Raw genomic sequence first — 26,889 nt, 5'->3', positions numbered from 1 at the left:
CCAATTCCATTAAGAAAATACAATGGGAGAATGCTCTGCCCATGGGCAAAGCAAAGTTTAAGGCTAATCCACACCAACCAACATGGGAGAGACTGGTCACTGTTCACTTCTTTAGCCCATTTTTTTTTAAATAGCAAAACATTTACAAGCTCACAATGCATAGCAATGCGAAGCCTTGTAAGCTGTATATCATCAATTTTAGCTGTTTTTGAATTTATTTCTTTTATTTTTTGCGATTGTTTGGAAATTACTGCCTATAATAACATGCCCAAAATCGGGACACCGTGTTGAAGGTCATTAAGGAAATTAGACCAACAAAACTAGATTTACATTTCTGTTTTATGAAATTACATGAAATGTGAAGATTGGATTTCTTGGGATGTTGTAAATGACATTTGGTTTCCTTTGTTGTGACCAAGTGGTATATATGTCCCAAAATGCATTGTCTACCTGAATTGAACATTACAAATTTTAAGAAACTTACACTGAGGAGATAATTATATATTCAGTTGTTTTTAATGCTACACACTTCAAAAATACTGTGTGAATCATGTTCACTCATGATTATACTGGTTATGTTCTAATCAATATAGTACAGCTGCTAGCTGCGAGTTAAAAAAAAGAAAAGAAAATCACACATGAATGTAGTCCAAACAACAGATGTTCAGATACCTGTGGAACACAGAGAAGAAGGGGGGAAAAAAAGATGACTGAAATCTAGGCAACAATTATAACCTTCAGTTATATCCCACCTTCACAGAAGGCAGATTAAAACATAGATTAGCCTATGTAAAGTGAAGAATCTACGACTAGATTAACAAATACTACACGACCATTTGGCAGGACAAATCTAGCAATTTACATGTGATGTTTTGGCTTAAAATAAAACGTTGACCTACAGCAGGTATATATGCAGACATTTACTTTTTTTTGTCTTCCAAGCAAAGCAGTACAATCACTGATAAGACTTTAAAATATTATTTTTTTTCCCCATACACATGGACATGGTAGAATGAAAAAACAAAAACAAAACAAAAACAGAATACACACCTTTACAACATCACATTTCTAGCTTGGTGTATTTGTCTGTAATTAAATAAATAACTATAAAGTGCACATACTAAAGCATATTATGTAAATTAACCACATCCAATCCATTAAATCCATACACAACCTTTCCTATAAAGATGTTCTGAATGCTAACTTCACCACTTCAACATAATCACACGGGCTTTAAAATATGTATTACATATCACAAGCTATATACAACTCTTATCAAAAAAACAAAGATAAATCACAAAGGCAGTCAAGCTGAAAGAGACCAATACACAAAAAATAACTGATCTCCAAGCTCAATATCGCAAAGATTTTAATTCATCGTGAAATTGTACGACATTCTATACTTACTGGACCTGAGTTGGCTCTGTACTCGGACTGTTTTTCTTTCCCGTCTACACTGCCCAAATCTCTTTGCCAAAAATAGAATATCTGCAAGCTTTCTTTGTTTGTAGTTCTGCAATTTCTGGCTAATGTTCTTCCCAGAATGTGGATGCTGGGATGCCCAGTTAACAAAACGGGCATTTTGGAGTTTTTAAGCATATTTTGATCATTGCAATAATATTGTGAATTGCATTTTTTTGGGCCACAATAATCATGACACGAAAATGTCCATATCACCCCATCACTAAAGCTCACAACCCATCGCATTGTGATGCATTGTGAGCTTGTAGATCAGCTATTTTTGGTACACGACGCGTTGCTCGAAATAAAAGCTACAGTAAGCTATGATGACTAAAACTATGACTAAATATATTGACAATTACATTTTGATTTCAACAAATAAAAACTAGACTAAAATGTTAGGGAGGGACTAGTGGAGAAGAGACAACCAATGCTGAAAATTGCTTGCTGAAAATAGAAGATCTACAAGCTCACAACAGCGCTGTGAGCTTGTAGATCGGCTATTTTCAGCATGCACCCAAGACGACACCAGCAAGGCCTGCCAAATACTTTTTAGTCGACTAAATCTACTGTAGATTTACTCAACTAAAATATGAATATATTTAGGCGACTAAAACTAGACTAACATTTAAAACATTTCAGTCGACTAAAATGTGACTAAAACTAAATGAAAATGTATTCAAAAGACTATGACTAAAACAAAATCAAAATTTGCTCAAATTAAAAGTGTAGAAATAAAGTACACATATACTGTATGTTAAAACACCAGTTGGAACACTGTGCTGCCTCATTCATCTTTTAAATAATCTTGTCACAAATATAAGGGCAACATAATTATATTTTCCCAACAAATCATAATACATAACGACAGATTGAATCAAGTTTACAATAGCAACATTCTGTATAGTATCTCTAGTGATAAAACTATCAATTTATTATGGTGGACATATGCCCAACTAAACCCAATATTGTCCGAAACGTGCTTTTGTCATTATAGCTCAAAGGTGCGGTAAGTGATGTATTGCTATTTTGGATTGTTTGTTCAAAAGATTGTTGTAGCTCCGTAGCTGTATATTTGAAAACCTGAATACTTCTTTGCTATTTTTGAATTGGAATCCTGAAAAGTAACCTTTTTATTGAATTTCAAATGCATTTAGTTATAGTTATGTTAACTTCATGAACTGTTAACATAACTACATTGGACACAAAAAGAAAATAACATTTTAATAGTCATTTAGTACTAGTCATACTACTCATGAAGTAATTAAAGCGGGGTTGGAATTGTAACAGCTGAAATCAGTACTATATCAGTATTCTGATATTAACATGCGGGCCGCATTAAGTGAAGGTGGGGGCTGCATGTGGCCCCCGGGCCGCCAGTTGCCCACCCCTGATATAGAGTGTTTGTTCAATAACAGGGGTCTCCCAGGTCGGGATACCAATCCAAGCAGGAGAGATAACTCGTACTCATACATGATGACGCAAAGAGTTGAGCAGACAAAGAATTGGAACACTATACAGTACATTTTAAGTTGGAAAGAAAAGGGTACTCTAGTCTCTTCAACTCACCTGAAAATGTATTTTGTGTTTAGTAAAGAGCTAGACTGGAGTGACAGGGAGACCCCAGTTCCTGAAGAAACACTTACATACCAATGATTACTATCAGAATATAGATCTTTAACCTTTTTACAAAAAAGTAAAAACATATACAGTATATATATATATATATATATATATATACTGTATCACTTACTCTACCTTCAACTCATACCCTTTAATATTTGTAATATTTAGTGTGACACTAACACAGTGAATCATAGGGCAGGGGATAGATAAGTTGTTTTGTGTAACATAGTGAATCATAATCAGGCTTAGTGGTTGCTGGAGTGCTCAGGCAGGGGGGGGGGGGGGTGTTGAGCATCCATCATATCAATCATAGGGCAGGGGAAAGTTGCTTTGTGTGTAACACAGTGAATCATATCATTATAGGACAGGGAATATACGTTGGGTGCAGTTGGGTCACATGGTGCACAGCAGGTAGCGCTCTGGTAATCTACGTGTATAGCAGAGTTGGTCCAAGTGGTTAGGTTACAGCTACAGAGCCATCCATCCGCTCAGCTGGCTGCTCTGGAATGGACGGTATAGATAGGAAAGAAGGAACGTTAATCTTCAGATACCTTTTGTCTTTGTCTCTCCCCTCTTGTATACGTTGATGTTATTTAGCTCTTGTTAATACTTTCCATTGGTCATATACATAAAATCTACAGACACACTTAACCCCTTTCACTTAAACTTTCAACATTATTCTAAAATAGCAGATCTACAAGCTCACTGGGAGCTTGTAGGCCGGCTATTGTTTTTGCATCACATTGTTGTTTTTGCCTGAGCAACGCCTTGTAACCTTTCCTTCTGCTACACTGCACAAAGTTTGAAATGTGCTTCCCCCTTGTGGACAGTCGGTTGACATGACATCCTGATCTCTTCTGTCAAACACAGTGAAATGACAGTGAGGTTGGATGAGTGACTTGCATAAAGTGATGCTCAAACCTTTACATTCCAAGGACTATAGGGACTAGGATGTTGCATCGTCTTCATCTCTCCAGAATAATATCCTGCATGTGGAGCCCTGTGAGGGCGTTGCTGTCACTTTGGGGCACATGTTTCGCTTATGCCTAGATTTATTTATCTATTTTGGAAAGTGAAAACCCTATCAGATATCTTGGGAAGCGAGCTAGAGAGTGACCCAGTGATGGCTGTATCTGGGGTGCTGGGGAGAAAACAGTCCTCTCCCAGTAGAGGGCCCAACTCCACAGTAGTGAGGTTTGTAAACTCTCTTGGCCCGTGGGCAGTGGTGGAAGAAAGTACTCACATATTTTACATTTTAAAGTAAAAGTATTGATCTGCAATATAGAAGTACAACACAACACGGAGCTTGTGGATCATAATGACTGTAAAAACAGTCATTACGACGGCATCAAGGCCCGCCAAAATAATTAGCGACTAAATCAACTGTAGATTTAGTTGACTAAAACTAGAATAACACTAAAACTTTCCGGATGACTAAAATGACTAAAACTAAATAAACTATTCAAGAGACTATGACTAAAATCTAAATTTGCTGCCAAAAACAACACTGAGGCCAGTATAGGTATCCTCTCAATGTCTTCCTGCTGTAGTGAAAGATGTCTCAACTATGGCTCTTTCCCTATATTGGGTATTTGGGTGGGGGTCCTGGGGATGGGGGTTGTTTTGTGTTTTTGTGAATCTGTACAAATGATCATTTTAATTTAGATCTTATATACTATTATTTGTGTATATTTGTGTGTTCTGTTCATTTAGTAGGCCTAATGCAAACAAACATGTAATAAACATAAATGAAATGAACATAAAATGAAAATGCCATAATAACATGATAGACCTACCTCAACTATCAGAGGAGGGGGGCACACATGAAGATCGCCGTGATCTGCACATTGTTCTCTGTTGGGGGGGGGGGGGGGGGGGGGAGTACAGTAAAACAATAATGGACATGAACACATATAAAACATGATAATCCTTACAAAGTTGCACACACAATAACACATTTAGGCGATAGACGATACTGATATATACAGAAAGTAGTATAGTGGTAATCATGTACTGTACCCTTGTATACAGGCGGTGATGAAGGACTGGGTCTGAAAGCCAAGGGTGTCTCAAAGCCTCCGACGCCCCCATCCTCCAGCTGCAGATCAATATACAGTAACAACACATGTTATGTCATCCTCCCCCGCTGTGTGTGTGTGTGTGTGTGTGTGTGTGTGTGTGTGTGTGTGTGTGTGTGTGTGTTAACCCTAACCTCAGTAATACTACCCACGAGCCAATCAGACACATGGTAAGGCGGGTCTATCCTAGTCCTAGAACGTTGGTGGGATTCATAATCACCCGAGCAGCATGTAAAAGCAAAATGGCCGCCGTGTGATCAAGGTCAATAACACTGTTGTTATTATTATTATTATTATTATTATTATTATTATTATCACATGATAATTCATCAGATTCAAAGGAAACAAACAGCAGATGGCGCTATTATTTCCTTTTTTCCTCCTTTTTTGCCGATGGCCCAGATTGTTATTGCATGAATGGTAAATGGCGCTTTACATAGATTGTGCATTACAGTCACCCATTCATATACACCAATGGTGGAGGAAACCATGCAAGGCATCAACCTGCACATCTGGAGCAGGTTGGTGCACTACACTAGAGAACATTCAGAGAAAACACACAGAAGACACATGATATGATGTGAGCTTGTAGATCGCTTAAGATATTTGGGGCCCTATTTTCAACCATGCTATACCCCTTATCCCTAAACGTCTTTGCATTTTTCTTTTAAATGGTTCAACTAAGCCGATCTACATCAGCACATTGCTAGCTTGTAGATTGGCTAATTTAACTATTCAAAAATAAAAAAGGCAAAGAAGTTTAAAGTGTAGTTTTGGGGTGGGGGGGACGACGACGACTAGGAAACTAGGAGGCCTAGACGACACAGACCCCAGGTGGACTGGTGGTAATTGGGTAATTATCAAAACACAAAAAAACAGGTGGAGAGACTGAAGGACAAGTAATCATGTACCATTTATTGGTGATGAGAAGCTTTCTGATGAAGTCCTTGGCCTCTTCAGAGGTCTCAATGAACTCCTCTTCCTCAAAGCTCCAGTTACACTTCAAGATGTTGTTCAACGTCTGAGTGTCGTCGTCGCCCAGGAAGGGACACAGACCACTTAGACTGTGAGGAAAGAGCAGGGGAGACATTAGCAGATGCATGTGTGTATACCGGCCGTACTGTGTGTGTGTGTACTGTACATAGCAGGATTTTCTGTGATGTCATAATGAAACTGTGATTGCGTGTTTTTGCCTAAGCTTGTGGCCGGGACACCCGTGTGTGTTGTTTTGTCCTGCAATGCAGAATTAGATTACATAGCATACACATCAGTTTGTGAGCTCAGCATGTACCGCATTTTGAGGATACGCTTGAGAAGCCCCGTCTGTCTTCTGTACTTACAGCATGTAGGCTATGACTCCAAGGCTCCACATGTCGGTGTTGAATGACACAAAGTCGTAGTTGATCACTTCAGGGGCCAGGAACTCTGGAGTGCCAAAGTTCACTTTTAACTTCTCCTTTGGTTTATATCTACGTATATGGAGGAATCGTGTGTCATTTCAGTCTACAAATACTCATCCTATAATCAACCCTATAATCACAAAACTAAACAATACAAAACGTAGCAATATAAATGCTATGTTTCTTATTTGAATGTTGTGTTTTGAAGCTCTGTTGTGGTATTACTACTTGTGACATCAACCGAGGTGAAGACAAATGCAACTTTGAACACATACTGTAGGTACAGTAGCAGAACTAATGTGGATTATGAAACTTACATTCTAGCAAGACCAAAGTCAATGATCTTGACCTTGTTTGTGGCCCTGCTCACGCACAGAATGTTCTCAGGCTGAAATAGAAAACAAAACAAATGAAGCACTTTAATGTGAAAATGTCTTTTAGAAATTCTGATCCTTTTCGTCCTATTCAGAGATCCCCTGTTATATATATATATATATATATATATATATACATATATATATAATATTATGCACTTTTTGTCCTACAAAACAAATTCAAAATTTACAAGCGATTTACAAGTGAGACGCCGCAATGCGACGTGTTGTGAGCTTGTATAGATCGGCTATTTTCACAGGTTTTTGAGTGGTGCAACCACTCCAAGGAACAGCAATGTCAGTGTTCACCTATGTACCTATGTGTCCGCCTATATGTGTTGGTTAATGAGCATCAGTATATGACTATGAGTACCAGTAGGGGCGCTGTTGTGCCAGAAACAGAGAGAGGGACTGATGCCTGCTAATGAGAGAGAGAGAGAGAGAGAGGTGTGAGGGGGGGGGGGGGGGGGTGGAGTTGCACCACTCAGTTCACACAGGTGTGATTTTTCTCACTAGCTTGGGTCCTTGGGGAAGACATCAAATTTCTCCTTTGGGTCTCGCGCAAAAAAACCTGTTGGGAACCTTTTGTTCTGCTGTACCTTCAGGTCCAGATGGAGGATGTACATCTTGTGCATGTGCTGCAGGCCCTCGCAGATCTGACGGATGAACATCACCGTGTCCAGCTCCTTCAGGGTGTAGTTCTCATCGATGATCCGGTCAAACAGCTCTCCTCCGTCCACGCTGGAGTCGCACACACACACACACACACACACACACACACACATTTAGAACCCATTAAGACCTGGAACAAGCATCTGTGTCGCCTTACAGCTTTTAACCACTTTTAACCATTGTTGGAAACTTTAAGTTTAAGCTGTTGGAAAAATAGGCTAGCATATCTACAAGCTAGATCTGCTATTTTTGAAAAATCGTGAAAATGTGGCGCACATTTTATATGAATATATAAATATATATTCTTTCACAGCGTTTTTAATGCGAATCTTTGCTTCTGCCGGTGTCCCTGAAAAAAAAAAGATGGGGTCGGCGGCCAAATACATATAGTATTTGAGGTCCTTGGCAAGAGCACCACTGACAGGTTTTTCAGAAAACTGATTTAGAAGACATTTGTCGAATCATGTCAGAGTTAAGTACTTCTGTTATATGGCCTATTATGAATTCAGTTCAACCGTATCAAATGTAGGAACGTACTATTCAAGTACAAGGATGATATCGTTTCTTGACTCGTAGGCTGCGTAGAGTTGGATGAGGGACGCATGGTCCAGTTGGTTCATCACATTGATTTCATTCTTCACCACTTCCTAGCAAAGACAAACACACACACGCACGCACGCACACACGTTGGTATTACTATACTTCAACATTTTAGGAAGGCAATTTTTTTATTGACTTTTTATTTTTACTTTATTTGTCATTTTAGGTTATACTGAGTACCAAAAATAGCCAATCTGCTCTTTTTGGTGAAGCAGGTACTCCCTAACCCCTATAACAATGTTTTTATAGTTTTAAACCTATTAACAAATAATCACTTACCAGCCTTTAAAGGACCACCTTATGTGCTGTGGGCAGTTCAGAAACCACCAGTGATATCATCATTAGGCAGATTTTTGTTTTAAACAATATATACTGTATACAGTATATTTAGATGTTTATTGTCGTGAGAACGATGGCTTCCATTATCACATTGCAACTTTTCAGGAATGGAAAACCTGCAGTTTCTATTAGCTTGGATTCCCCATCGGTTTCTGAACTGCCCACAGCCCTCCTATGAGACACAGACCCAAGTAGAAAATAATATACCTTTTCTTTTAAAGCCCTGGCTTTGAGGATTTTGGCTGCGAAGGTAAGTCCAGAGGAGTTCTCCACACATTTGTGCACCTGGCCAAAGCGACCCCTTGGAAAAACAAACAAAAAAGGATTAGTTCCCATGTCTTCAATTCCTGGGGTCTGAAGCGCACCTGTTGAGGGTGCGCTATACCCTTTCAGTGGAACTGTAATCTCATGTAAAGGTCAACCTTTCCATTGCCAACTCTCACACCTACAAGTCACAAATCCTACGGTGTGGCACTCTTGGATAATCCACCAACAAAACACAATTGAATGGTGATAGAAGCCGTTTTTAATTTTTAATCTGTCCGTCGATAAACCAATTATTTTGGACCTTTTAGGAGTTGTATTGTTGGACATAATCAATATGTTTGTTAAATAAAAGTAGTATTCCCTCTCCTCTTTGAAGATTTTGGATTAACACGTAGCGATTAGCCACCAGCTGGCAGAAAGGATATGGTTTCACATACCCCACAGTCCACAAGTAAAAATAACTGTCGTGACTCTAAAGCTATGAACCAGATGAGAGATGGGAGGGGGACCTTTATGTAATTAGGCTTTCAGAGTTATTGAGAAAGCCCTTCTGTCTTTGACCTGTCTGGTCAACCACCGCCTCTACGTTTGCATTGATTTCAATGAGTTTACTATCCTTAATATGCTGTACTGAAGTCTGGACACAACAGCAATTATTATTTCTTAGACACCATTAAAAACAAGAAGGGGAAAAAAACATTTAGCAGCACAAACATGTGTAGTTTCTGAATTACTTTATTCACAACATTGAGTCTATATTATGGAAATGGACCACATTGATTGATTGATTGATTGATTGATTGAATTAATACCGGTACTTTATTAGCAGTTAAAAAAATATATATATTTTAAACCTAAGAAAGCCTATTGCTCGTTTCCATTAGGGTCCTTTTTCCTTTTTGGGGTCCTTTTGTACTCTAGATTAATTAATCCAAATCTGCTATTTTCGCTATTCATCATAGAACCTTGAAGCTTAAGTGTAACCACTTAACACTCGCATGGCTGAAGTAAGGCCAGCTGACTTAAGTAAAGTAAGACACAAGTAAGTAAGACAAAAAAAGTAAAAAAGCCCTTTTTTCCCTGCAATGTTATTGGCTACTGTTATTGGCTCTGGAAGCTACTCAACAACCAACTAGGCTGCGGTCAGAAACTGAAAACCAGGTTTTCAAACATAAACATCAAATCGAGCAACACTCTCATCACTGACAAGCTTGATGTGGGCAACTACTTGAACATCTTCTTTACAAACATAGCAACAACGCTGGTTAACAAACTGCCCTCCCACTCTGGGCTCTTTGGTGTAGAGCACATTCAAACCTTCTACAGAAACCTAGGTGTTTGTAAAGACGATTTTAAACTAGTTATGGTAACAACTGATGAGGTACTTAAAAAACGGAGTGCCCTCCAACCCCACAAGGCCACTGGCCATGACAAAAAATGAACAGGTCTATGAACAGGTTGAAAAGTAGGCTATCTTGCCACAAATAAATTAATGTACGAGTTCCAATCTGGCTTCAGAACATCCCACTCCACTGATACATGCCTCCTCTATTTGAGCGACCACATCAAACACGAGGTGGATGCTGGCAAATACTGCGGCATGATCATGCTGGACCTCCAAAAGGCTTTTGACACAGTGAACCACTCCATACTGGTTAACAAGCTAAAAGCAAGTGGTTTTAGCACATCAGTGAGCTGGATGCAATCCTACATGGAGGGGAGAGAACAGATGGTGGAGGTGAACGGAACACTGCCCCCCCCCCCTCCCAGTGAGCTGGGGCATTCCACAAGGAAGCATACTAGGGCCTAACAGGAGCCCTAACACCCTAACAGGAGCCCTCGTACAAGGTTTCTTTGACTATGCATGCACCTCTTGGTACCACAGAACCTCAAAGGCCCTTAAAACAAGGCTCCAGACTTCCCAAAACAAACTGGTCAGGCTCCTACTTGGCCCCCGAACCCCCCGAACCCACCTCACCCCTGCCCACTTTGACAGGCTGAAATGGCTTAGGGTCGACGACAGAGTACAGCATCTTGCAATGGGTCTGGTCCACAAGATTCGATACACCACCAAGATACCCATGTACCTGTCTAAATACTTCCTTAATGTTAACGAAGTCCACACCCACAACACCAGAGGGAGTGCAACAAACCATGTGCAACCCAGATTCGGCACAAACGAGGGACTAAATTATTTTCGCTCCTATGCCACCAAAATGTGGAACGCCCTACCAACAGTCATTAAGACATGCGAATCCCTTGACTCCTTCAAAACCGCGCTCAAAGGGCACCTACGGACGCCTGCAATTCGAAACTGGCCCCCGAAAAATATTTTCCATCCCATAGCTGGAGCGGTGGGGTGTTGCCATAGGAACCAATGTTAAACGCTGCGGTTGGACTCAACCATTATATAGACAGAGTATACGTTGGGGTACGTATATATACCTGGGATATGACGCCCCCTAGAGTCGGGGTACGTACTGTATATATATGGTCATGGGAAAGAAATAATTAGAGTGAACGCTGATGGTGGCACAGGTTAACTTCATTTATCCTAACAGCAATAAAAGAGCTAAATCCTACAAAGTAACAGTTTTGGACATAATGAGGTTTCCACCCGTCAGAAACGACATACTGCTACATACTGCTCTCTCTGGGCTGCAGGCGAGTACTTACCCTCCTATGATTTCTTGCCGATTGATGCTGTAAAAGTTGTTGATCTGGTTGGGCTTAGCCATCACTATCCGGTGAGTAAACGGAGCATCGGGGGGAAGGCTCTTGTCTGCATGGGAATAGGAAAACAATAATGGCCTAATGTAATCCGAATCTGGCTTTAAATTATCATGTTTCATGATTATTCCGCCTACAGCCACTCCAGCTGTAATCCCTAATAATCCTCCTGGCGAGCCTCGACACAAGTATAGCCGGTATAAGAAATCATTTACATGGACACTATGGGCTCACTTACTTCCTAGACTACAATTACCATAATGCTTTGGTGCACTGCTCCTCTTTGTGGATAGGGGGAGTGTAATGGACCCCGGGATGGTCAAACTTTTATTGTGAAGGGGTTCCTGCCATGTTGGGTCTTGCAGACCTTTATTTAACTAGTTTCCTGTTCAAACTTCAGGAGCACATCAATGGGCACCGAGTAGGTTGATCAAGTTCACCTGTTGTGCTGCCGACGCCCAGCATGGTGCTGCAGATAGCAGGAGTAGACAATAAAAGGGCCTCAGTGGTAGAGGAGCGAAAACGGCATCACTATGGGACCAGTACACATATTGTGTTTATGGAATGTTTATGGAATGCTTATGGAAAGGAAGGCCTAAGGAAAGGACTCACGGCCAAACTTTATGAAACAAATGGACGCCATGCAATGAAGCACATGCCACTTTAGCACACAGCTGGAAATGGAACAAGGTGAATCTCTTTTTAATGTTTATTTGGTCTGACTGGGTCTTATTCTTGTGGTTTATTGTCTGAGGTTTATTGTGGTGGTTTTCATATGGCATTTTGATATGGTAGTTTTAAGCTATAGTATATTGTATGGGATATATATGTAATTATATGGTTTATTGGAACTTGTTTGTTATACTGATAATGAGATGTTGGATAATGGATGTTTATTGATGCATTTGTATGCCTTTTCTCTTGTCAGTTCTACGTTGATTTAATAAAGAAACTTCAAAATCATCAGTTCAGTCTTCAACCTTTTCATGGCCAGCTGGGTCCGCAGGGTGGGCTGTCTTAAACGGTTTCCACACCTAAGCGCAAAACGACCGACAGCCGCGGACAGAAGAAGCTGCGCACAGCTTATTTTTCCGGGTTTTTAGACAGCTGGTGGATGGAAATTAAGGTCCACCTCCGCGGACGACTGATGTGGAGGAGAGCGTCTAAAAACCCGGAAAAAGAAGCTGCGCACAGCCGAGAACGTGCGTAAGTCTGGCAGCACCTTTACTGAGACAACATGTAGTCAGTAAGTGAACCCATTTTCCATGACATCAGAGACACTAGGCTCACTGCTAAAATCTAAAATATCTAAAACCCACATATTACACGCAGAAAGACCCCCAGGAAAGTGTTCTAAATCTTCTAAACGTCATTAACATATATTTTTTAGCAAAATCCCGTTTAAGTCAAATAATGGGAGTGCTTTTTCCACCACTGCCAATATATACGGTATGTTCAAAACTCACCAATGAAGTAAGTCTGCTCAGGTAGAACGTCGTCCTCCTCCTCCTCCTCCTCCTGCGCCTCCTTCCTCGCTTTCTCCACCCTTTCTCGTAGGTCTTTTAGCTGCAATTGTATTCCGTCCGCCGCGAAGATGCCCCAGCCCTCCTCTCCTTCTCCACCTCCCTCCTCCTTCCCTGCTTCTCCGTCCTCCCCCTCGTCTTTGCTCTCCTCCACTCCTCCGCTGTGTTCCACACAAGGTTATTATAGGGTTAACAAAAACTAACGAAATAACCTAAACTGAAATTGAAAAAACAAAAACGATAAACTAACTGAAACGGTATTGTGTGTTTACCAAAACTACTGTAAGTAAAACTAACTGAAATAATAGACAAAATGCCCTTTTTGTCAATTTATTTATAAGTGTAATCTGTAACTTTTTGTTCTGTTTGTTTTTATTACACAATACTTGCTGTGGCCCTTTTCATATCCTGCACCTGACTTATTCATCAGGTGCAGGATTGAAAACTAAAACTAACACTAAAACTAATAAAAACTAAACTTAGACGTTGTCTGACGTTTGCTAAGTGTTTGCTAGACTCAAACGCAAACGTTTAGCAAACCCGCTCTAAAAACGAACTAAAACTAGAAAAAGTGCCCTTCTGGGCACAGGTCTCCACCAGGATAGGAATGTAGGACATTGCAGCTTGCCTTCATCTGGTGGTTGGATAAGGAGTTGGCATACAAAGTTATCCACAGATCCGTGCAGTTAGAGGTAAAAACACTTTTCGGCCAGTTATAGCGCCACCTTGAGGCTGAGTTGAAATTGTTCATGTGGCATTTCGTCCTCGGCCTAGTGGGAATGTGGGTGCACAATTTCACGGAAATCACGCGATGTGTTCATGATTTGCAGCATTTTGTTTGAAACTGAGCACTCCTGTGAACTTTGGAAGCCAATCTTAACCAATCAGGATGGAGTCTGAGAAATCTGAAAGACCGGTTTCGTTGAATGGCTCTAGAGAGACTGTGTACCAATTTGCGTGATGTTTGGACAAAATCTGTAGGTGTACTGTGCAAAAACTTGTTTTGCACAAAGCGGCCTCCTGGTGGCGCTATAACAGGCCGTTCTGGAAAGTTTGGGGCAGAGGTTCATCGTTGGCATCCAGGGAGTGTGTGTGCAAAATTTGGCATCGACCGGGTTAACGGTGGCCGAGATTAGCTGCTCACGGACACACACACACACGGACGGACGGACACACGGACACACACACGGACGGACACACAGACGGACGGAGTGCAAAACATACTCTCCCCCCATGCCTTCGGCCTGGTGGAGACAATTAACTGAATTCGCAAGAAGAAAGTATAGGCCCAGGCCGTAGCGTAACGGTCTGGGCACCGGACTGGTGATCCAGTCGCGGTGTGCCGCGGGTTCGACTCCCGGACCCGACACGGCCTTTACCGCATGTCATCCCCCCATCTCTCTCCCGTTTCCTGTCAGCCTACTTTCTATCCCTTAAAAAAACAATAAAGGCGTAAGCCGCAAAAAAATATCTTAAAAAAAAAAAAAAAGAAGAAAGTATACGTCAAATCTAACTAAAACTAAACTATAATGAAAAGTCATCGTAACCTTGGTTCCACAGTCACGTGGCTCCCCTCTGCTACCTGGTCCTGCTCTGCCTCCGCAGGTGAGGAGGCACCTTTGTGGTCATCGCTGCTGGTACTACAAAGGATTAAGGAAGTACTAGTGTTGATTTTGACAGCAAAATTTGATTTCGTTTTAGTAATTTTTTTTAGTTTTAGTCACATTTTTGTCAACTGAAATGTTTTAGTGTTAGTCTAGTTTTAGTTTGATAAATATCATCATACACGATTTTAAATCAACTGGAGATTTAGTCGACTAAACTGTATTTTGGCAGTCTAAAAATGAGAAAATGAAAATTTTAGAGTTGGTTGCATGCTGAAAATAGCCGATCTACAAGCTCACAGCGCATCGCATTGTGAATGCAACCAAGCATAAAATGCCTTGTCTTTTAGTTCTCTCTTCTCCACTAGTTCCTCCCTAACATTCTAGTATTTATTTGTTGACAAAATTGTCAATATATTTCGTCATAGTTTTAGTCATAATAGCTTAGTTTTTTTTTTTTTCTTTTTTTTTTTTTGCGGCTTACGCCTTTATTGATTTTTTAAGGGATAGAAAGTAGGCTGACAGGAAACGGGAGAGAGATGGGGGGATGACATGCGGTAAAGGCCGTGTCGGGTCCGGGAGTCGAACCCGCGGCACACCGCGACTGGATCACCAGTCCGGTGCCCAGACCGTTACGCTACGGCCTGGGCAATAGCTTAGTTTTTATTTAGTTTTTATTCAGTTTTCCTCAGTGAAAAAAGGTACAGTACTTGACGAATATCTTTCCATCATTTTTGTCGACGAAATCAACACTATTTGTGTGTGTGTGTGTGTGTGTGTGTGTGTGTGTGTGTGTGTGTGTGTGTGTGTGTGTGTGTGTCCGCAATCGGTGTTCGACTGATTGACTTCAAACTTGTTGTGTTTAAGAGAGGACCCAGAGGGAGAAAAATTCATTGTTTGGCCTAATAACATAAATTAAATCAAGCTTTGGCCAATCATGAGCAAAGCTGATAAAAAAGGCCAACTGTATTGTACTGCATTGTCTTGTGCTTGCATGTACTGTATAGCACTGTATTTCCTCAAATGCTGTTCATTCATAACTCTTATGTACTAAAGCCGGAATTATACTTAGTTGGGCACGTGCATTGTTGGTGCGCGACACTGGCACACCACTAAGTATAAATCAGGCTTGTGTTAAAGCCTGAGTATCATGCTTTAATACAGTATACTGGAATCGTAGAAGGACAGTACAGTAAAAGACAGAATGAGGCGGTGGCTCAGGGGTAGAGTGGCTGGATGGAAACCGCAAGGAACCTGGGCTCCCCCAGAGTTAGTGTCGAAGTGTCCTTGAGCAAGACACTGAACCCCTAATTGCTCCTGATGTGCTGGTTGGTGCCCACTGCCTTGCATGGTTTCCGTCGCCATCGGTGTATGAATGTGTGTGTGAATGGGTGAATGTAATGCACAATCTATGTAAAGCGCCTTGGATAAAGGCGCTATATAAATGCACCATTTACCATTTTGTGTTGAGTTATATAGGTACCTTGCAATAGGCTCTTTTTGGGAATCCTTGGAAGAAGAAGGCAGTTCTATGGATGATGCTTCCGGCGATGCTTTCTCCTTCTCCTCCTGCTTTTCCGATAAAACCTCCTCTTTCACCGAAATCACGTCCTTCTCTTCAGGCTTGGGTTCGGTCTCTGTCACAGCCTCGGCCGCCTCTCTCACACCATCCACCTGCGGCAATTCTTCCTTCTCAGACTCAGGCCCAGAAGCCTTTGTGTCTTCAAGGTGGAAGTCTGATAAGGCTGGGCTGGGGGCCCCGAGCTGTGGCTCCCCAGGGGCCCCTCCAGCCTCCAGGTCCACATGTTCAGAGGGGACCTGTGGCTCCCATTTCTCTTCATTCTCCCTGTTGAGCTTCTGCACTTCCTCCAGGAGCAATATTTGCTTCTTCAGGGAGACGTCTACAAAATGTCCAAACAGAAGTACAAAGGGTAAGACTTTATATTAAGGTTGTGTTTATAATGCGTTATATAAGCCATGATAACACTTGTTATGAATGATTCTAATTATGCACAACAACTTAATAAACAACGTAATAAACCAGGTTTGAGAAGTAACCTATTATAACTTATAATAATATATTGTCATACATCATAATCCATTCGGCTATAAACTCAGTGGAACATTAAAACTACCTTTGCATGGCCAAAAAGGCTTGGGAACCGCTGCTCTAGCAATTATTACCCTGACATTTTACAGCTTTTAGTTTAAGTTTAGTTTAATTGTGGCAAAACCTGTGTGTGTGTGTGTGTGTGTGTGTGTGTGTGTGTACTGTGTGTGTGTGTGTGCATGCGTGCGTGCGTGTGTGTGCGTAGTCAATCTGTCTGCAATGACTCAAAACACTATCATCCTCAAATCACAAAACACATAATTTGAGAATAATTTGATTCTCGCGGGGGACGCTGGGGGCGTGTTCTCTCCTCCGCATCAGTGCCCATATACCCGATCGTGGGGTTGGCGAAAACGGGCCTTTCTGTGTGGAGTTTGCATGTTCTCCCCGTCTCCCCTAGGGAAGGTATACCCTCACAAAAAACATGCAGTAATCCTGGTCTCTAAACTGCCTCCCCCGAATACCGGAAGACTCGCCCCGGTGCTTGCCCGTTTTTCCTCCCGGAATTGTCACCAGTGAGGGGGATGACTTTGTAATATGCTATTGGCTGTTTGTATTCTTTTTGGAAAAATATAAAAAGATACTCCTGTCAAAAAGGCTATATTATTTTACTTATATTGACCCTATAAACAATTTAGTATTATTAAGTATATGTAAGGTTTTGCACACTCAAATGGTACCTCGTCAGATAATCCCCCCCAACAACTTCTGTGAACAGACTTCAATGTAGTAGCTTTTCATAAATTATATTTGTACTTAGACTGTCTGCTGTCATGAAAGTTTATAGTTAGAGAAATTCAAAGTCCAGCCCTCTGCTGTCCAGCCTCTCCCACCCCTCACTGGGGAAAATTCTGGGAGGAAAACAGAAACGGGGCGAGTCTTCTTGTTACCCCTCCCATGTTCTTTCTATGCTATGTCCAACCGGGGAAATTCCAGGCGAAAAGAACTTGGACTCCTCATGCATTGAAGGAAACATGAGGTCAGTCCGTTGCTCTCCCCAGGTTGGCAGAGGAAGTGTAGAGCCCAGGATTACATTAGATAATGCGAAGGGAAAAAAAAGAAAGGACATCACCTGCTGCATCTGGAGGCTTCTTCTTCTTTTGAGCTTTCTGGCCCTTGAGGCTCAAACAGGGCTTCTCTTTCCCCTCTTTGGGCTTATGCTCTTTCAGCTGTGGAACACACAATATGACAGACGGGAAAGGTGCGATGAAGTCAAATAGAATGGCCAGGTATGAAGTCAAAGTCAGATGGCAGTGAGAATTGAGAACTCTCTCTGTGTCAGGATGCATTACTTTGATGTTTTGAATTATATTGGTATACGGTCATTTTTCTCCACCACCACCACCACCACCACTAACAAACGATTTTGGGGCAGATGTTGAAGTTCAAATATGGAAAACCATTTCGACACAACGCTTCTGGTAAAGAAACGTATATAAATCCCCCAAAAAGTAATGGTATCCCTTCAAAAGCAACAACAACCAAAAAAATGTTTGGGTGAATTTGAGACCAACCTGAGAAAGGATGTGATCAGCACAGGACACGGTACGATACAAAGGGGTACATGAACAGACAAAATGCATTAAAAAGGTACCACAGTGTGAGCGAGAAAAACCTACAGAGGTTCCACGTTTACGGGAGGAGAGGAAAGGCTTTGGTCCATGCCGGTGTTTGGTCTTGTGAGAAGGCTCTGGAGTACTGGGCTCCCATGCAGAACTTATCTCTTGAGTCCCTTTGGCTTTAGTAGAGGTAGGTTTCTGTTAAAGAGACAGATGGGCAATGCTTGGTAGTGTTTGAGTCATGCGCATGGGATGATGGGACAGTTATGTGACATTTAGTAGACAACAATGAGTGTTAGTCAGGTTGACAGATGGATCAGATGAAGGTTATTAGAAACAGATGGAAATGGAGGAAAACACAATGTTAATCCTGGTCTCTAAACTGCCTCCCCCTGGCCAGCCGGGGCGCCTGGTGGAGGGGAAAGGAACTGGTTCCTTCCACACGCTATATGTCCAACCAGGGAAACTCCCCCCCCCCCCCCTGTCAGGTGTAAAGGAGGGTTACAAAATCGTGGGATAAAACTTATTTAAAAAAAGAAGAAAAAAGAAAACACGATGTTAACTAGATTGACAATGGAATGAATACATGGGTAAAATAACAAAGGAGATAATCAAGGGCAACGTCCCTGTAATTGTCTTGACTTGCACAGAACGGTGCCCGGCTCTGTTCTCCATGCGTGCACACAGACTAACTTGGACCATGGCATGCGCTTGATTATTCATAGCAGATGGATAGACAGACTGGGGCAACGCGGTGAATTTATAGCTTATCACTTGTCACACTCAGCAGTGGAATGCAATGCTGACCGACCCCCTGGACGGAAAATATTGCAATAGAACATACGCAGTTATTCGACTTTTGAAAGCAGAGCTGAGCAGGACTCATGGAAGAACACAACCTTATATGAGTAGGTCAGCATGGAAAAAAACAAGCCCTCTTGAACTCAGGGAGTCTCGCATTAAGCTCTCTGAAAGTTGTTGTGTGGTAAACACCGGTTTGCAGAGAGGCCGGAGTTGGAGTTTCCACAGTAACAACAGTTATGGGTGATTTTATGCTTAGCCGCCTGCCGGTGCTCTCTGCACACAACAAAGTATATCAAGCCCTTTAGTGCTTTCGGGGGGACGGGGGGGACGGGGACAAATCCCTGGATGGGAGCTGCGTGGCAGCTAAAGTAACAGATGTCGCTCCGCAGACATCTCACACCTCTGGAGGGCGGAGAGAGACGGGACTGCCCCTCGACGGCGCTTCTAACGCAACAGAACATTCCGTGAAATCCGAGACGCCGCCGTCACATTACTACTGTATGGAATCATGGACTGCAACGGCAATAACATGGCCACGAGCTTTTTTGTCTGGTTATTCAGCACGATTAAACATTTTTTTACACTATTCTTTTCTTGACGTCTCAGCCACACCGCATTGTATACGTGATGCTTGCAGGCTGCAGAGCCTGGCCGGGGGAAGGGGACACCACTCTGACATATTATGCAGCTATGTGCATGATGGAGTGTGTTGATGACTGACTTCGAGGTCTCTTTAAGTATAGCTTAATGCCCTGCAGTGCCAGAGTATCCTCTGACCTTCACAGAGCCCCCCTTCTATAGCTATTGTTCACGTCTTCACAACAGAGCACAGGCAGACAATGTTGGGTGCCTGACTGTATCACTTTAAAATGAATACCACTTTACCCACAAGAAAGGCCTTTCTTGATAACAAATGGTTTCATCCCTTACAAAAGACCACACATGCTCTGAGGCTATTCACAGATCAAAACATTTCTCTCTATACTGTATACACATGGGACACACCTCCAGTATATTAGCTACTAACATCTGAACGCCATGTCAAAAATTGATTCAAACTTGTCATGGCAGGACCTCCAATAAACGTTTATGAATAGCTTCTTCTGCAGACTGCAGAGAGATCCAGGCAGAAGCACTGACGGGGATGGACAATGTGTCGCAATGTGTTGTGAGCTTGTAGGTCATGGTATTCATGCACGACACCGGCGTAGTATAAAGTATAACCTAGGACTTTAACACATTTTACTGTGTAGATTGAAATGAAGCACACAATAAAATGTGACATGTGGATAGTTGAAGTCAGTCACGCAAATAAAGAGAAAGGTAGAGGGAAAGACTGAGTCATCACAAGCTGTTGACACTTGACTCCTAACTAGCAGGTGGGTTTAAGGCCCTTTTGGCTCACAAACAACACTACAGCTGATCTCCGAAAGTGGCATTTCTAAACATGGCCACCCACATTCCACCCCTAGACTCACACACACAGCCCTTTCATGATCTCCATGGGGACCCTAAGCATGCCTCATGGCTTGGAGGCCACATCGCGTGTGAAGGGTGTGCAGTGTATACAAACAGGAGTTAAAATGGAATAGGTGTGAAAAGCTGCTGCACAAACAATTATTAGTTTTGTCTTACAGTGTAAGACTTAAAGGATCATACAAGTGGTTTGCAGGTTTAGGCCAATGGATTACAAGTCATGTACTTTATATTAATGGTGACACTTTTTTACAAAACATTCCACAGGTTTTTTGATTTTGGAGTTACCCAGTTAATCATTTCAACGTAAATCTGCTTCTTCATGTCACCATAAAGAAGCCATGGGAGTTTTAATTTCATGTGCACATTTCAAATTCAACTGAATTAAAATATATTTTTTGCCAAACATTTAAGGCTATATTTTCAGTGCTGACATTAACCTGTGGCTTCCTGGAAAGTAGGAAAAAACTACAGGATTCTTTGGAAAATTGTCAAGCATATGTGACTTGTACTTAATGGGCTAAACATGCAAATACACTGCCTGGTATGGTCTTAAAAGCATGAGCTGCAAAACGAAATCAATTTGAAGCTACTGTATGCAAAAGGCTCATATAGTCGATAGGTTACATTTTACACCCGCCTACGGAGAGTTACAGGCATGAGCCAAGACACTTTTTTTAGTAAGTGAACTCTTCCTGAGTGCTCAGCTTTGCTGCTGTGATCATTTTCATATTCATTGCCAAGAATGTTAAATGTTACAAAATAAGAGCTAATGGATTTCAACTCAGCATCGAGAACCTGTCACTCCATATCTTGGGACTGTAAATAAAACCCTAAGTATATTTCCCCGGAAGCTCTTCCCATTACAAAACATAGGGCATAACCCGTTACCCAACCTCATAATGCACATGGGGGCTGTATTCATACACTTGGAAGCAGAGAGATTATTTTGGAGTTTCACCTTGTCAGCTTTCTTGGGTATTGCGTCCGCAGACGATTGTCTCTTGGCGGTTACTTTGCCTTTTCTGTCTTTAGGCCTGGAGGCCTTTCGGGCTGCGGGACCTTTGAACATTAGCTCCATGATCCGGGAGCTCTTCACCGTCTCCCCGATGAAGCTGATCATTTGCTGCATGTTGAGAACCAGCTTCTCCATCCCTTCGAGTTTCTGAGCTTGCTGCTCCGAGCGCTGGTTCACGGCGGACATGATGGAGCTCATCTCCTGACAAAGCAACGTCACCTCTCCCCTGATGACGGCCGGTGCCGCGTTTGTCACGCCGCAGGGCACAATGTGCATCTCCCCTTTGTCCACCCCGATAGTCTCTGTGTCCTGTTCGATGTCGGACTGTCCGTCTAGTCGGTTGAGGACCCTCTCCTGGATGTTGATGAGCCTGTCCATCTTGCCGCTCAGAGACTCAATGTGATTTTGGATGAGGTCAAAGCTCCCACTGTTGTTGACATCCTTCTGGTCACCCATTCCGCCTGCGGTCGGAGAGCAGTGCAACATCTTGGAACTCAGGGCGTCAGGCGAGCCAGGATCACGTAAGGACACCCCGAAGTAAGAATAGTTCCTACCACGTCCGGGAGGCCGATTTTTTGGGGGGGATTTAGCCAGTTCTACCGATGAGCTACAAGAAATGCCACAGCAAAGAGAAAACTAAAGTATTTACCCACAACCCCCCCCGCCCCCCAAAAAAACAAGACACATAAAGGCAAAAATCCTAAATCCACCAGGCCAGCAACACAGAAGGTAAATCTCTTGTCAGGGGAAGGTAAAGCCCTATAGTAGCACCTCTGAGCTCTGACTAAGTGGTCATCTGGTTATGGGATTGCCTCTGTTCCTCTCACCCCTCTATCACCGGTGCACCTGTCACTCTTCCCCACTAGAAATGGTATTAAGAATGGGGGTAGGCCAGTCTTCTCTAAATGTAAACTGGCCGGCTTACGTCAGCAGGGGCCAAGAATTGGGGGCTGGACTTTGGCAATGCTTGTTGGGCTGTGAGACATTTGAGATCCTTTGAATCTCATAAGCCCCTCCACTGTTGCCTGCCTGCCAAGTGTCAGAATGGCCAGTGTACACGCCGTGCCTCCTTCATGTGGAAACCAAAGTGCAACATTGCCCCGCTCGTCCTCCTACTAGTCCTGCTGCATATCGTAGAAGGTATTGTTGGGTGTTTTAATTGAAAGCGGACACAGGTTTTCGGGGTACGTTTGGGGATTTTGAGGATTTTTTTTAGGAGCAACTCGAGATAAACAATTCATTCAAATGTCACACAAACGGCTATGGTGTTGACAAGTGGGCACAGATATGAAGTTATGACCGCCATAATCTTTTCAGGATTGAACGTTACTCATTTGGCACATGTATGCACCTGTCTGCGAGCCGTTTTGCAATGGAAATCCCCTCCTGGCTGGTTCCCCGTAGCTGCTGAATGCCTGTAACTAGCACCTAGTAAGTGGGAAAAGTGAAGAAGCCTGTGGTTCCTGGCTACGGACTACTGAAACAGGAGACGGGCGTCCAGGATGATTCATGGTGTGTCTCTGCACTGACAAACACATCCAATGAGAGTCTCTGTGTATACTTTCTCATACACAGTTAAGACAGTTTAACTTAGGACTTGTAATATGAGCACAACCGCATATGTCTGATTTAGGTGCATGGGGGACATACAGTATGGGCTTCAAATCAACTCCTAAGATATCAAACATTTCTTAAAAAATCACACCCGTGTGAACTGAGTGGTGCAATTCCCACCCCCCCACCTCTCTCTCTCTCTCTCTCTCTCTCACTCTCTCTCTCATTAGCAGAAAACAGTGCAGCACTATCCCTCTCTCCGTTTCTGGCACAACAGCGCCCCTACTGGTACTCATAGTCATATACTGGTGCTCATTAACCAACACATAGGCACATAGGTGAACCAACAGTGAACACGGACATTGCTGTTCCTTGGAGTGGTTGCACCACTCAAAAATACAGAATAGCTGGGGACACTTGTGGAAATGTTTTGGAAAAACAATAGATCTTTCCGCAAATCCGCGGGGCATTAAAGGAATGTCACGTTATCAAGTGCAGCACTTGGGGCTGGACAAAAGGGACACTTGAGATAAGCTCGCGGGGGGACCGTGCCAACTCACCCTGTCTTTGTAGATTGAAGGGGGTGATTGATGCTGATGAGGCATGCAGCTTTGTCAAAGGCAACCATGAGGCACGTTGCTGACAAAGGGGCACGGCCTACGAAGACCTCACTTAAAATAGTCCAGCACTCACCTCACCTCACTACAGTCGCTGGTAGGGCCATGGCTGCTGGGCTCACGGGCACAGCCAGGAACCAGAGAAGGACGGGGGGTTGTAGGTAGTAGGAGAATGGCATGGGAGTTCGGGGGGGGGGGGCAACCGCAAGCTCAGGTTACTCGACGAGTCGTCACGCCACCAGCTTTGATACTGCTCTCTTCTCTAATTTGGACAAGAATTAACCCATTTTGGAAGTTTTCTGAAAAACCCATGTTTCTATGTCAGTTGTGCTCAACCTTTTTCATGTAAAAGAACCCCCAGAATTATCTCTATTGGGCCACGGACCCCCATCTGAAAATATGTAGTTCCAGGGACCCCCCAGAAGCAAATATTTTAGTTAAAAATGTTCGCTCTGAAATATATATATATATTCAAAGAATTGCGCCACATTTTCACGACTTTTCAAAAACAGCAGACCTACAAGCTCGTAGTGCGCCACTCTTATTTTTCAATAGCTAAAGTATAACATAATGCTTAGAACACCAAAAGGGGTTCCCGCCCCAAAATGGCTTAAGGCACAATGCTTGACTTTCAGTATTTGAAGTGGTTGATGAATTGGGAGGTGACATGCTGGATTAGAATTGACTTGAAAGTTCATTTGCGCGAGGCTGCCGAGGGGGGGGGGGGAGGGAAAGGGCAGGTGACCCCGACACGGCAGTAACAGATGGGAATCATTCACACGGCGGAGAGCGAGGGAGACACACACACACCTGTCCGCTGGGGTGCCAACTTCTGCCAAGAGATGACAGCGTGGCAATTCTAGCAATGTGGGTCCTTCACCTCATCTTGAGTTGCGTGAAATACAATATATATATATATATATTCTTTCCATTCAGGCTGCAGGTATGCCACTCTGACTTCATAATGAATGGAAATAGGAGCCTAAATGTGACGCACCTTAACAGTTCATATCCAATGAAAGATATGTGCTGCATCACGTCAGATAATCCCTACACAAGCCTGGTAGCTTATTAGGGCTGCATGTGTTTGAGGTCATTATAAGCTCCAGATATAAACAGGCCATCAGTGGTGGGGCTCATTACACAAACCAAAGATCATGCTAATATCAGACACGTCCCAGTGCAACTCGAGCGACGGCGCTATGGCGGCACAAAGCGTCTGCCCGCCCGCCCGCGGCCCACTCTCACCTTCGCGGCCAAGCTGTGCACGGCTTCAGTGCACGCAGGTGGCAGCCGAGGGAATCGTTTCCCGGTCTCTTAGAGAACACTAGCATGTCTGAAGTAAACACGAGTAGCATGTGCTTAAATTCACATTTAGAATTTCTTTTCGGATGTCAAAAATGTCTGAGACGATAGAAGGGTGATGGATGATGACGGTCATGGAAGGGGAACCTTCTGAAAGCTTCATGGGCTCAAAGATAATCAACTTCAAAATCTAAAACAAAAACAAAAATGGTCAAAATGACCTCTCAGACATGCTAGTGTTAGTGCATGATTGAAATGTCAATAATCAGAATTATCGGGACGTCGAGAAACACTGAAACAAGTCCGCACACATGAACACTAGGATGGCCAAGGAGGGGATCATGTCGATGCAGTAACTTCATTGTGTGTGTGTGTGTGTGTGTGTGTGTGTGTGTGTGTGTGTGTGTGTGTGTGTGTGTGTGTGTGTGTGTGTGTGTGTGTGTGTGTGTGTGTGTGTGTGTGTGTGTGTGTGCGCGTGCGTGCGTGCGTGCGTGCGCGTGTGTTTGTGTCCTGATTGGAATACTGTAGTGACTTATTTAGTTACTTTACAGAGTTTTAAAACAGACAGCTCCTTCTGACACTAGTGGGCAGAATTTGAAGGAAAATTATTTGTCACCCAAATAAAGTTATCAAACCGTTTCTCTTCTCTAATAGTAACTATACAATATGTGAAGAGAATGGACTAATGTTTTGTCTATTAATGCTTGCAATGCTATCAAGATACAGAGCTGGAAAAAATAAAATCCAATATAATACAACACATGAACACACATTATCTTGACCAAAATAAATAGTAGTCTGTGCTTGTCACGGTATCAGCTAGAGCAGTGGTTCCCAACCTTTATAGCCCCGTGACCCAAAAGAGAAATTAATATATGTCATTCGCCCAACTCAGTTAAAAATAGCAGATCTACAAGCTCAAAACACGTCGCTTTGCGCCGTGTTTTGTGAGCTTGTAGATTGACTATTTTCACTACTTTTTAAACATTTGTTTTCTAATAATATATGGAATTTCTTAGTTTTTAGTTTTATTTATTCAAGAAATTACTTATAGATAAAACATTTAATTTGGTATTAATTCATGAAAACTTTTGCTTTTTTGGGAATGCATTTTGAAAATGTTTCAAATAAAAATAATTAAAAACAAAATGTACGAAACAAAAAAAGATTATTAAGGGACCCCAAAAAAAATGTGTCCGTGACGTGACCCAACAAATGGGTCGACATGGCGAGACATGGCCAAAGCATTTTCCTTGGGGGTCCCCAGCCAAAAAACGCTGGGAACCCCTGAGCTGTAGTGGTGTGACCTGTGTGATATTGGGTTTGTTTGGCAGCCGGACCAGATTGACTGTTAAAAATGGAGCGCTACCCACCTCGACCCCTCCCCCCCACCGCCTTACCCAGAACACAGTGTCCTGTTATGTAGTGAAGCACCAGAGAGTGCTGTGGTTACATGGGGCTGTTCTGTGACTCTTCCAGGCTGACAGTGCACAAAGTACTCAAATGTTTTACTTATTAAGTCAAAGTATCAATACTGCAATGTAGATGTACATACTCTGTAAAAGTCCAGAATTCAAAATGTATTTGAGCAAAAGTAGAAAAAGGAAAGGAAAGGTATACTATGTTTACCCAGGGTAACTGGACTAAGCTCAAGAACTTGTTTGCTCTGCTCATAGAACATTTCATGGTAGAGGTTCAATGCCTTGTCCAAGGGCACTTGTATAGTATAGTATATAGTATAGTGTCATCAAAAGTACCAAAAGTAAAAGAAT

The 26,889-nt window shown here is 42.5% G+C and overlaps 1 protein-coding gene across 7 annotated transcripts in view; it reads right to left on the bottom strand.

The window, feature by feature from the left end:
• Window positions 1-492: 492 nt before the first annotated feature.
• Window positions 493-26,889, bottom strand: part of mylk4a (myosin light chain kinase family, member 4a) — a 35,200-nt gene continuing 8,803 nt past the window's right edge. The window contains exons 1-17 of one of the 7 annotated variants that reach the window (XR_014570265.1): window positions 21,585-22,509; window positions 18,404-18,541; window positions 17,857-17,953; window positions 16,158-16,575; window positions 14,618-14,710; window positions 13,014-13,231; window positions 11,494-11,599; window positions 8,758-8,851; window positions 8,149-8,258; window positions 7,539-7,680; window positions 6,883-6,953; window positions 6,506-6,634; window positions 6,077-6,229; window positions 5,107-5,185; window positions 4,884-4,941; window positions 1,838-3,588; window positions 493-1,791 (exon numbers count right to left, since the gene is read on the bottom strand). Coding sequence is in view for 6 of the 7 variants with exons in the window: in XM_083782087.1 (XP_083638213.1) it covers window positions 4,885-4,941; window positions 5,107-5,185; window positions 6,077-6,229; window positions 6,506-6,634; window positions 6,883-6,953; window positions 7,539-7,680; window positions 8,149-8,258; window positions 8,758-8,851; window positions 11,494-11,599; window positions 13,014-13,231; window positions 14,618-14,710; window positions 16,158-16,575; window positions 17,857-17,953; window positions 18,404-18,541; window positions 21,585-22,127 (2,448 nt within the window). In the remaining variant the exon portion in view is untranslated. Of the gene's footprint in view, window positions 3,589-4,883; window positions 4,942-5,106; window positions 5,186-6,076; window positions 6,230-6,505; window positions 6,635-6,882; window positions 6,954-7,538; window positions 7,681-8,148; window positions 8,259-8,757; window positions 8,852-11,493; window positions 11,600-13,013; window positions 13,232-14,617; window positions 14,711-16,157; window positions 16,576-17,856; window positions 17,954-18,403; window positions 18,542-21,584; window positions 22,510-26,889 lie in introns of those variants that run through there. The other 6 variants (XM_083782087.1, XM_083782088.1, XM_083782091.1 and 3 more) reach the window with 6 other exon arrangements.

The sequence above is a fragment of the Protomyctophum parallelum genome, assembly GCF_964188405.1.
Source record: "Protomyctophum parallelum genome assembly, chromosome: 14".
NCBI classification, from domain to species: domain Eukaryota; kingdom Metazoa; phylum Chordata; class Actinopteri; order Myctophiformes; family Myctophidae; genus Protomyctophum; species Protomyctophum parallelum.
Note: the sequence above shows the minus strand (reverse complement) of the source record. Positions and strands in the feature narration are given on the sequence as shown.